At 39.9% G+C, this 12,004-nt stretch overlaps 2 protein-coding genes across 3 annotated transcripts; one reads left to right on the forward strand and one right to left on the reverse strand.

The window, feature by feature from the left end:
* Window positions 1–85: 85 nt before the first annotated feature.
* On the reverse strand, window positions 86–6,387 carry gltpa (glycolipid transfer protein a). Of its 2 annotated transcripts, none has more exons than XM_061038118.1 (6): window positions 6,194–6,387; window positions 5,652–5,775; window positions 2,222–2,280; window positions 1,997–2,130; window positions 1,765–1,915; window positions 86–1,629 (listed from the first exon to the last, which is right to left on the reverse strand). In XM_061038118.1, the coding sequence occupies exons 2-6, from the start codon at window positions 5,752–5,754 to the stop codon at window positions 1,447–1,449; spliced, it is 630 nt and encodes a 209-aa protein (XP_060894101.1). In that variant the 5' UTR covers window positions 5,755–5,775; window positions 6,194–6,387; the 3' UTR covers window positions 86–1,446. The 2 variants fall into 2 exon arrangements, with proteins under 2 accessions (XP_060894101.1, XP_060894099.1); XM_061038116.1 differs by having other exon boundaries at window positions 5,652–5,781; window positions 6,198–6,385.
* Window positions 6,388–6,945: 558 nt separating this feature from the next.
* On the forward strand, window positions 6,946–11,994 carry tchp (trichoplein, keratin filament binding). The gene is made up of 13 exons (XM_061038131.1): window positions 6,946–7,080; window positions 7,377–7,571; window positions 8,468–8,678; window positions 8,781–8,837; window positions 9,134–9,202; window positions 9,586–9,759; window positions 9,841–9,953; window positions 10,029–10,095; window positions 10,364–10,536; window positions 10,621–10,702; window positions 10,801–10,986; window positions 11,140–11,283; window positions 11,392–11,994. Exons 2-13 carry the CDS (start codon window positions 7,381–7,383, stop codon window positions 11,422–11,424), a joined length of 1,500 nt encoding a protein of 499 aa, XP_060894114.1. The 5' UTR covers window positions 6,946–7,080; window positions 7,377–7,380; the 3' UTR covers window positions 11,425–11,994.
* Window positions 11,995–12,004: the final 10 nt, after the last annotated feature.

The following is a 12,004-nucleotide window of genomic DNA, read 5'->3' on the forward strand; positions in this document are numbered from 1 at the left end:
TTTTTACAGGGCTAAAAGTTGACAAGATAAACTCAGTGTAGGTTCCCTTCAGTAGCTGTTTCAGAAGTCAGCAAAACAAACAATGTTACATATATTTTTTATTGCAATTCATGGTCCTTATAGATTATTTATTTGTCTTCACAATACACACACTGCAACATAGTTTGAAGCTCAAGAGACACCAGACAGTCTGTTCAGAATATGCAATGAAAAAGAATATTGAAGAGCCAAAGGCCACTGACATAACCTCTATTCAAGGTTGATATACCTATCATCTTAAACATCCATATCTATCTGATGCCTATCTAAATGCAACAAGTCATGATGCAGCACTTTGTATCTCCAGGACAATGAGGATTAGTCACACTCTGTACCTTCAGGTAAGTGCACAAACAGTTTTCTAATATTAGAAATGGTTAACAACAGTGACTCAAGATTACTGCAATAAAATAAATTCATATGAATTTACTGTAAATGATTAAATGGTTATTTCTTGTTACATGTATAATAAATATCTCAGGATATAGTAAAAAAAATAATTAAAAAGTAAAAATTACAATTAAACCCTCATACACAAATACATGGTTGTGTAAAAAAGCACAAGGTTTCTTTTCCAAAGTGTTGAAAGTGTTTCCACATTTCATTTTTTTAAAATATTTATTTTGGGCTTTTTTGTCGTTATTTGTTTGGACAGGCGATCGAGTAGGAAACCAGGGAGAGAGAATGGGGAATGATATGATCAGACTTGAAGCCGCCCGGAAGGACTATAGCCTCCTTACATAGGGCATGACTGAACCGCTACGCCATCTGCACCCCCAAATTTAAATTCTTGCTGTGTTAGTTTTTAAATATCTGAATGAACCATTTTCACTGGGAGCAGCCTTTTACAATGAACCCAATATTATTTTAATGAGATTTCTTTTCTTTTCAAATCTGTTGGTACAAAAGATATACTATAAGATACTTTAATATAGATATTGTAACAACTTTTAATATTAGATTGATATGCAGTTTGATAGTACTGATGGGATGTGAAGTGGTTTATTAAACAATTCTACAACCTCATTCACTTTATCAGTGCTGGCGTCAAATACATGAGAACGTAGCCCTTTGAGTCTTGGTATGATCACTTATTAGTACTTCAGATTTATGCACTGAAGTATCAACACTGCTTTGGTGTTCAATCATGATTTACTGTGAAGACAGATGACTCATTAATAATCAACAACGAAACCCAGAGCTAAATTCTGCATCCACTTTGCTCTAGAGTCAAAAAACAGTGAGGGACGAGATGAGTAAGAGTGCACAAACAATGGATGTGAAGCAGCAGAGTGTTATAAGTGAACTTTCTGCTGACCTGGAGAGAGCCATGTAAGGATGTAAATGGCCAAACGTAAATGACTGTAAACTTAGTGGATCACAGGAGGAAAGGAGAGTGTCCTGCAGTCACACAGTGTAATCTAGATCAGCATTCATCTTAGCGTACATCTCATAAATAGTATCGACTGTGGCAGTGAAGTTAACGAGGAATTTTCGGATTTTTTCCAAGCATTCCTCTTCTTTGACGTCTCGACCCTTAGAGAGGGCTTTGAGGAAATCTGATTTGTATGGAGCCGCAAAAAGGGCCGCCTAAAAGAGGAAAATACAAATGCTCAATATACATAGAACTCTGTTCACTGTATATGCTTTGTGGTACACTACTTAAATGTCACAAATCTCACTCTGATACGTTGCTCTTATTAAAAAGCAAAAATCTGAACTCACCTTGAAAAGCTGTTGCACAAACCAGCCATGATACCTTTTCAGGGCGATTTCATAAGCTTTGGTGACATTAACTCGAATGAGGTTTGGGTTGCTTTCGTCCCTCTCACCATCTACCAGGCTCTGGAGGAAGACTTGAATAAACCGCAGACCCCTTGTTGACAATAAAAGAAGCGAGAATCATTATCATACAGAACAAAAATATGTTAAAGTTGAGATATAACAATTCTCAAACCTTTTTAGCCACATAAGAGCCAAAGTCGCTCCAACTTTAGGCCATTCTGCTCCATGCATCTCCTTTTCTGCCTCCAAGATCTGCTGGAGCGTCTTGAACCGTGCTGGGTTAGAATCATAAACTGCCTTGATTTTCTGTCAAAAAAAAAAAAAGTATATTTTACTGCTTTGGTAATTTAGGAGGACAGATTTAACTCAGGACACATAAATGATTAACCATACTTACTATAATGTTTCCAGATATGTCAGCCTTGATTGGTGCAAAAATGGCAGAGCCCAAGCAGTCTAAGGAGGAATATTACACACTGTGTGACTGGGAATTTAAGAAGATGAAAACTACACACGTGACAAGCAAACATAACCTATCGATCCTTGGTGACCAACAACCTTGGTTCTCAGGTCCTCAGAAGTTAAATGTCTTCATATTTAGAGGAGCTATAACATTCAACATACAACATGAAAAACAAAAGTTTTACTTCTATAATAATATTCAGATATTTTACAATACAGGTAAGCTTTCCAAAATCAAAAGTACAATATGTATGAAGTGATGCAAAATCTATTCAAACTTTCTTAAATTGTGCAGCAGGCTATTCAACTGCATCCTAAAATGATGCAACCACTTACATTCATAAACACATTGATGTTTGATATTTAAGTGATGGACCAAGCAAATAAGAAAATACTACTTTGTCCTATGTTGTCTCCCTCAGCTATGAATTATTATGTTAAGCTCTAAAAGCTAACAACACCAAGTCAAAAAGCGATGCTTTACTATCATTTCTTGATCAATTCTACAAATTTACAATTAATTTAGCAGACGCTTTTGTCCAAAGCGAAGTACAACAGAGAGTAAGTGCAACACAAACACAGATCTAAGTCTAATTGGACACAGGTGCTGTCCAGGAGTGTCAGGGGGCAAAGCACCTTTTTATACATCATAATCAACAACATTGACAGCTGCTTGTGAAGGTTCTAGTCACCGTCAAAACAATCCTAAATATCGTCATCTTTGTCATCATCATCGTCATCATCATCGTCATCAATACCATTAAGTGTGCAGTTGTTCATGAAAGGGCTGGGTCTTAAGATTTTTCCTAAGGGTGCAAAGGGACTCTGCTCAAATGGAGTTTGGTGATAATTCGTTCCACTACTGGGGGGCGACAGAGGAGAAGACGAGAGCTAAGACAGCTCTCTCCAATGTTTAAATTGGGACTGCAGTACCGTTTTAAACGCTGTGTCAGAGCTTTTTGCTCCTTTAAATTTGGTGTGAGCAGTAACTGGGAGCCAGTGGAGGGAGATGAAAGTGGATGGACATTTTCTGTTTTTGGGTAGGTCGTAGACCAGTCACGCTGCTGTATTTTGAATAATTGCAGAGGTTTGATTTTGCATGCAGGGGGACCTGCCAGTAAGTCATGATATGACAAGAGCCTGGAGCTGTGCAGCATGCTCTGTAAGTTAAGATCGAATCTTCTTGATGTTGTACAGGGCAAATCAACATGACCAGGCAATCGTGGCCACTTGAACTTCAATGTTAGCTGGTCATCAATCATGACACCGAGGTTTCAGGCAGACTTTGTAGGCATGATTTTGTTTGTTCCAAGCTGGAAATCAATCTGAGGTTGCATAGAGAGACTGGGATGGCAAGGAGCTGCAGTCTTTGATAAGTTGAGTTGGGGGTGGGGTTAATTAGATATCAGCTAGGCATGATGAAATTCTTACTAAGATAGTAATGTCATCTGGCAGAAATGACAGGAAAAGCTGGGTATCGTCAGCATAGCAGTGGTATGAGAAACCATGAGAGCAGGTTATTGCACCAAGTGAAGTGGTGTATATGTAGAAGGACCAAGAACTGACCCTTGAGGCACCCCTTTGGATAAATTGTGTGCTTTGGATCAATATTTGAATCTTTGATAAGTGTTTGCTATTTTAGCTAACTCTAAGCATACCCAACAGGGATGCAACATGGTACTGATCACCTATGCATATCTGCATCAAGTGTGAATTTTACACTTCAAGTGAAATGTTGAAAAAGCTAAATTTGGCTTTAAATATCTGCTGTTTTCATAGACTCAACACAGCAGGTTTATTATTTAGATGTCTTTCAATTAGGCTACTAGAGGGCCTGAGTATTTAGTAACAGGAGAGTAAAGAATAAGTCGGCAGCGTTCAGACCGCACAGGGTGCCCAATGGACTCACTGACACAACAGACAGCTTTCAGCTCCTGTGCTTTCAGAAAACACTACTCATGAGTTTCCCCATTATTTTGCTATTGAGAAGACAACATGTATCGCCATAAAATGTATTGTGACATTTGCTGTTTCGGAATAATCATCTTATTGTCTGACACTCTCAAAACCTAAAAGAATATATGAGAGTGCATCTCGTTTTACTAGGTCCCTTCTTGATGGTGGTTTTAAATTCGAAATGTTTAGAAACAATTATTTAGTTTTGGAAACAATTGGAAATTTTCATTAACAACTAGAAGAGAATTGGTAATTTTCAGGAGTTCTCAGAAATTTACATCGAAAAATGTTACACTTTCATTTAAAATTTTCAGACATTTTTGGAATCATTCAAGACATTTATGGAAACCTTAATTGACTTTTCAGAATTTGCATGAACTTTCATGAACTTTTATGAACTGGCAAGGGCGTTTTTTGAAAGCTATGTCACATTTCAATAAGTAGTTGACCAAGTCAGGGCCTAGGGCCAATCTGTACAACGTATTATTTTAAAATAATGCTAACTAAATAACTTTACTGAGGTCACTAAAGTACCTACATTAAAAGATTGAGAAGCCAAAACATGCAGGTACAAAGGGACTAAGGTTCTGTCCAGACAGCCCTTTTGTAAAGGTCTTATTAGAAAAACTAATTTGCAACACCTGTGTGGATGTACAATGATAGCATACAGGGCTTTAATAACGTGTAGGAAAGTTGGCCAACAAATTTCTAGGTCATGAAAAACAATGGTGAAGAGGAAGAAAGAGCTTAATGTTGACAGCAGACTTGGTTCCTCAAGGGTTTCACATGGCACATTCAACAGAAGGCCTTTGGCATATTAATACAGAATGAAGCAACACAAAGATGCCCTGATGCACCATGGCGCCCGTGAATGGGCAAAGGGAACTCAACACCGTACTAATCCATTTTCACAACTTTAAATCCAGGCCAGTGGATTAAATTATGCATGACAAAGGATTGTGGTGAACTTGATCGAGAGAAATACGATACAAAAAATAGTATTATTTGGAGAGTGCAAGATCATGTCATTAGGCCTGATTCAAGTGTTGTGACAGATTTCTCTCACAAGTTCTGTTTATTTATCAAAGGTAAACAAATCCGACATAAGAAAAATAGTACAGTGGAAATAGTGTCCATGACAGGGGACTTCTGTCAGATACAATCTTACACTAATGAGTATCGAGCCAATTATAAAGTGTACCGTGTTATGAATCTACTTTGTTTGAATTAATATCACTCAGTCAGTGTCTTCGATTTGTACATCACTGACAACAGCCTTTATGTTTCCATTTTCTCTGCAGCTGCTTACGTCTGAGAATACCTTTTTCACATTTATTTCCACAAAACTTCATATCCAAGAATGTAAATGGTACCTACACACTGAACCACACTGTGAAAAGTTCACTTACCAAAGAAGGGTGGAAGGTATGACACAGCCTCCAGAAACGGTCTTGTTTCCACTTGTCTGTCAGCTGGCAGTTGTCTGAACTGGTGCTCCATTAGCAGAGCCATCTCTGTGCTCTGGACACACTCCTACCTCTGAAATGAAAGCAACAGCCTGTCAAACCTTCACTGAAGACTTACACTGGCACCTCGAGAAGTTGTGTGCGCGTATGTGCCATTACCCACACAGAGAAAACTATCCTAAACACACACACACACACACACACACACAGACACACACACACACACACACACACACACACACACACACACACACACACACACCACACACACACCACACACACACTCACTCACTCACTCACTCACTCAGACTCTCTCTCACACACACACACACACACACACACACACACACACACACACACTCACACACACACACACACACACACACACACACACACACACACACTCACACACACACACACACACACACACACACACACACACACACACACACACACACACACACACACACACACACACAAATCACCTACATTGAACCCATATTTGGTGGAGTTTCCAGAGGACAGCTCGTGTGATCGACTTGTTGCTGTTAATTCCTGGTTTTCGCCACATGTCAGGTAAAAGAGCAGGTAAACTTAAACACAAGTCCAGAACAAACACAAGAAGCCGGCAGCTGATGTGTTCAAATCAGCTGACTTTGGTCCTCCTCTAGGACTTGAAACACACATGCAGCATTACTGCCAACTAATGGAGTTTGGTGGAATAAATCTAAATGTACCGTCATAACAGATGTCGACAGCCTTAAAAGACAACCACTTTGTTAGTTGTATTTTTCAATAAGAAATATGAATCTTCTAATCCTTCCCTTCTTAACGAAACAAAGATGGTAAATGAAAAGTCTTGAATCAACATGAAATTATATCCATCATATATTTTGACTCGGATGTTGGTGTTTTTATTGATATATTTTGTGTTAAAAGACCTGAGAAACACATCAGTGTATCACAAATCAGTGGGCCAGATACACTATTCTTATAAAGGCTAGGCCTAAATTAGTCCGGTAGCTCCGTTATATAGCCTATTAAAAAAATCGTGAATTGTTCCCAAAAAAAGTGCTTCATGCCGGTAGCATCTCCATTTGAATCATGACATTTAATAATAGTAAGTTTTTCCAAAAATAAAAACACCAAAACAAATGGGACCTTTCAAGAATGTTAACGCTCTTAGAAAGAAAATGCAGTCGGTTATTTTGACCCTTACTACACTCCGTAGCGTGGGAGTAACTAGGAAGTGTCTCGGTAACCAAGGAGGGCTGAGAGATGGAATAAGGACGATTTTTCTTCCTTGCAGTGTAAAACGTCGACTAATTTGTAATACCATCAAGAGAGGGCAAACCAATTTACCACGGAAGAGGTAAGAAAGTATTATTTGTCGAGCTATAATGTTCTGTAAGTGTTTCAGGTAGTAAGTGGTGTAACGTAAAGACGCGTTTGTTATGTTTGGATTTTCGTTTCTTTGTCCATTTATAATAAACGCTACATAACCAAAACATGTATTAAAGTAGCCTTATATTAACTGGGTTCTCTGTTTGTTGTGTGGATGAGTGGAATTTAACGTCGAATTAACAACCGTACAAAGTGTTAATGTAGTTAAATGTGTTATCTTAGGCAGAATAAGAAGTTGCTTTACCGTGCATACTTGTATTTTAGGTCAATGGCTCTTCCTACTCTTTGGGCCCCTGTGCCCAGCCGGTCCCGGGTGCTGGCCGGACAGCTGGCCCGACAGCGGGAACAGGAGGCCCGATGGCGGCAGCAGTGGGAGCTGCATGCTCAGTACTTCAAGGAGCAGACTGTCCGCAGCCAAAAACAGGCTGCGTGGAGCTCTCGACAATCCTACCAGCTGAGGTAACTTCAGCTGCGGACACTGGCCTGACTCAGACATAACAAGATTACATTAAAAACTGTTTTAAGATACACATCAAGAAAGATATGCAAAATACATTTATCATATTCATAGTAAGTATTATGGTAGTAGTCTCTCCTACCTCACCCCAAAGAAATTCCAAGAAGCATGTGGATGTATGCAAAATATGCAGTGAGAGACACTTAAAACATAGAGAATACGTTTAAATGAATTAAGTCTTAAAGGGTTTTCTTAGTTTTAAGGAATAGAAGCTGGTCTAGCACATCTAGCCATTGATAAACTATGAATACAAATATTGACCATCTTCTTATTTAATGGTAAATGGTAAATGGACTTGAGCTTATATAGCGCTTTTCTAGTCTACACTGATGGTAGTGATCGCTATGTAGTATCATCCATCAGAAGTAACTAATCCCATTCATACACCGCCACCGAAGCAGCGGGAGCAATTCAGGGTTAAGTGTCTTGCCCAAGGACACATCAGACATGTTGCTCAGCTGGGGATCGAACCCTCGACCTTCCTGAGAGTCGATGACTCTATCAACTGAGCCACAGCCGCCCTTTAATAATTATATAATGATATAATAATTATAGTTTAATAATTATAAACTCTAAGTAATTGTGTCTGTCACTACCGGTTTTCAGCACTCAGTTATTTTTTGAATATATTAGTAGATGAACAGAATTATTGAGTGTATATCCAGCATCATTTTCATAATTGTTTTCTTACTGTCAGTGTGTATGTGATAAAATAAACATGCAGGAATAATCTTGTTGTACTTTGCCTCTAGGTGCATTCTCTTTCCATCAGTTTCATCAGCCTCAAAAGATACCGGAGAATAACCTCTCAAGTTTTTATTTACCTCTGTTTTGTCAGTATGTCAGCATACCAAAAACAGAAACTGAAGGAGGAAAAGAAGGCCAGCTTGGAGCAGCGCAGGGATCGGCTCAGGGCAATGCTTAAAGAGGAGCAGGACCAGTTGGAGTTGGAGCTCAGAGAAATGGTGCCTGACAGGGGAAAAGTGGCGAGCCAGTTGGTGCAAAAAACTGAAGCGCTTCGCACAGCAAGAGAGGAAAGAAGAAAAAAGGTGGTTGCATTGACTTAGACACTTCCCTTTCAGCACTTCATCATAGTTTCTTCACTCTACCATCAATCTATAACATTTGTTCTCTCTCTATTTCATCCCTAGCTTGCACAGGAGCTTCTCAGGGAACACTGGAAGAAAAACAACTCAGAGCTGCGAGAGGTAGCTTTAGCTTATAAGTCACAACAAAAGTCACAACAGGTTGCCAGACCCAATGTTCTTTGGAATCTTGTGACCATGCTGTGCGTCTTTAGAGCTCTGCAAGTAGTGAAAATAGACACTTTTTGTCAAGTAATCCACTTGATCTTGAAACTAATAGGGCTTGTGATGTGGATATTCCATGACTTTCTGTTAACCTGAGAGAATTACATGTTCAGGTATCCCTTCAGCTAAGGCTCAAGTTCATCAGTATCTCAGTCTCGTCATTGTCACTACCTGCTCCTTTAATCTTTCCACAGGCCGAGTCTTCATTACATAAAGATCATGTTGTCAGCCAATGGCAAGGGCAGATATCTGAGAGGAAACAGGTAAGACATTCATCACAGCTGTCAGACCAAACAGTTCAGTTTTCATTTTTATTCATTTAATACATTCATAAGTGTTTATAACATTAAGAAATTATACTTTTGATATTTAGGTCCTTTATCATACTTTATTTAGATTTATTGGTGTACATTTTAAATTCAACCAAAATGTGGAAGAACGGCTTCATACACTCAAGTGTCTCCTCTGTCATTATCTGTTTACCTGACGTTTATTTACATTACAAATGAATTTTTAATGAAACAGTACTCATCTCTACACACAGTATCAGGTCTTAGATCAGCTCTCCACAATCACTTTAACACAGTGCATAATTGAGAACGTTTAGACACCAACTGTAAGTGACCCATGTCTCTTGATTGGGCAGCATGAAACAGCAGTGCAGGAGGAAAAGAGACGCTACGAAAACGAGTACGAGAGAACCCGAAAAGACGCCCTGGAGAGGATGAAGCAAGCAGAGGAAAAAAAGAAAATACAGGAGCAGAAGAGAGTGGAAGATCTTAAGAAACAGATGGAAGAGCTGAAGCTCAGGGAAGAGGAGGTACAGTACCTTGTAATTTGACTTAGTAGTGCATATCTTAAAATCGATATGGCAGATACATTTTTAGTTTTATTTTTCCAGGCAACTCGTCTAAAGAAGGAACAAGAGGCCTTGCTGGTCCAGCAATGGGAGCTGGAGAAGATCGACGAGGAGAGGATGAAGTTGGAAGAAAGGCAGAAGAAGTCAGAGAGAGGGTAAGTGAAGCAGTTATCCTGAAATGTGATGACGAGTGAGATGCTACTTCATTCCTTGGCTTTGTGTTTCAACAGGCGTTTCTTGATCCGTCAATACCGTGCTCAACTGAAGAGAAGAGCCCGACAAGTGCAAGAGGAACTGGTAAGTCTAGTATATCCTCTTCCATCATCCAACTTGCATGTTTTTTCTTTTTTTATTTAGAGGATAGGACGGTGTATAGAGTTGGAAACGGGATGACTGAGTTGGGACGGACATTTGGCAAAGTACCGATGGTCGGAGTCGAACCATGGCTGCCCACTTCAGGGACTATAACCTCTGTATATAGGGCACAATGTTAACGCTAGGCTCTCTTGGGGACCTCCAACTTGCCTGTTTTAACGCCTTACCTGATTTCTTCTGTTCCCACCAGGAGTCCGACCGGCAGATCCTGGCAGCCCTACTGGAAGGAGAGCAGGAGGACCTGAGGTTGGAGTCTGCACGGAGGGAAAGGGCCGTCGCTGACGCTGCATGGATGAAACGTGTGATTGAAGAGCAGCTTCAACTGGAGCAGGAGAGGGAGGCTGAGTTTGACATCCTACACAGGTGAGCACAAATATTCATCAAGCTGTGACTCTGTTGGAAGGAGTGTGGGGTCAAATCAAAACCAACACGTCTCAACTTTTTTAGAGAGGAAGCCCAACAGGTGTGGGAGAAACGAGAAGCGCAGTGGGAGAAGGAGAGGAAAGCAAGAGAACGGCTCATGCAAGAGGTGAATTGGTTTCAAATCAAACTGAACTTTTTAAGAGTGTAATTCAAAAGATTTGATATTAAAGCAACAGCTCTTTTTTTTTTCTTCTTCTTGGAAAGGTGCTTGCGGAGAGACAGCAGCAGCTGGAGCTGAAGGTGCAGAAGAACCGGGAGGCTCAGGAGGAGTCCCTGAGAAGACGAGAGGAGCTGATTCAGGAGCTGGAGCAGGAGAGCGAGATCAAGCGGAGTGAGATGGAGCAGGAGGAGGGTCGCAGAACAGCACGGATGCAAGAGATAAACGCTCAGGTTAACACATAATAAAATAATTTTAGTTTTTATTGTGCATCATTGTTTTTGCCCACACACCAGGGCTAATCATTCTCTGAGTCTCTTAAGAATGATGCCACAATAGTAACTCACTTCTGAACATCTGAGACTGTGATTGTGTGTGTACTGTAGGTGGAGCAGCAGCGCTGCGAGCAGTTGGAGGAGCAGCTCAGGATAGAGCAAGAGGAGCAGGAGGAAAGGGAAGCTCTCCAGATCCAGGAGGGGAAGCTGAGGGATGAGATCCAGAGGATGGCCAACAGAGGGTACCAGGGGAAGGTATGAGATGGAAATCAATCTGCAGGAAGCTGATGATCGTGAAGGGCTTTGTGTAGAAACATGTAAGAAAAAGCTCGTTAAAAATGTCTGTAAACGTTTTCCTTCCAGATTCACAACAGACCTCGATCAGCCTGGACCTGAGAAGCCTACAGGAATTCAATCAAAAAATATTTTTTCTGCACGTTATTAGCCTTGAAGGCCCGTTTCAAATGTTTAAACAATACTCACATACCTGCAATCGACACTTCTCTCCTGGTTTGTGTTTCCTCGCTGAGCCACAGACGGACATTAACAAAAGTAAGGACTTTCATACTGAAAAGATTATGACTCTGGAGGATTCCAGTTTAATAGAAGTCAGACTTTTAAAGCCAGATAGAAACTCTGAGTACATTTTACGAAGTGCTTTTATGCATCCAGCCCTCCATTTTTCACAGTGGGGTTGTGTAGAGGGATCTTTTCACAGCCAGTATGGAGAGGATGAAAACATTTTTAAAAACTTTTTTTTAAATGTTGTCCTACCCTTCAAGCCTTTAAGGACTGGAGTATTAATGCTGAGGCCAAATGTTGTGCCATGTTTTTTGAATCATTTACGGCTGGTTGTTTGCATGTATAGAAAATATTGATTGAGTTTTTGCACTTTTAGAGTTGTATATTTTCTATCCTGAATTTGTAGACTATTTAAAATAAATCTAATAAAACAAATGATTTCACTATCATGTGT

The sequence above is a fragment of the Labrus mixtus genome, chromosome 5 (assembly GCF_963584025.1).
Source record: "Labrus mixtus chromosome 5, fLabMix1.1, whole genome shotgun sequence".
NCBI classification, from domain to species: Eukaryota; Metazoa; Chordata; class Actinopteri; order Labriformes; family Labridae; genus Labrus; species Labrus mixtus.

Coding starts and splice junctions, on each gene's coding strand:
- gltpa (XM_061038118.1), bottom strand. CDS start 5,754: ATGGCTCTGCTAATGGAGCACCAGTTCAGACAACTGCCAGCTGACAGA. Junction 2,131..2,221: donor ACATATCTGGAAACATTATA/GTAAGTATGGTT, acceptor TTTTTTTGACAG/AAAATCAAGGCAGTTTATGA. Junction 1,630..1,764: donor TTGTGCAACAGCTTTTCAAG/GTGAGTTCAGAT, acceptor TTCCTCTTTTAG/GCGGCCCTTTTTGCGGCTCC.
- tchp (XM_061038131.1), top strand. CDS start 7,381: ATGGCTCTTCCTACTCTTTGGGCCCCTGTGCCCAGCCGGTCCCGGGTG. Junction 9,203..9,585: donor AGATATCTGAGAGGAAACAG/GTAAGACATTCA, acceptor TTGATTGGGCAG/CATGAAACAGCAGTGCAGGA. Junction 9,954..10,028: donor CAGAAGAAGTCAGAGAGAGG/GTAAGTGAAGCA, acceptor GTGTTTCAACAG/GCGTTTCTTGATCCGTCAAT.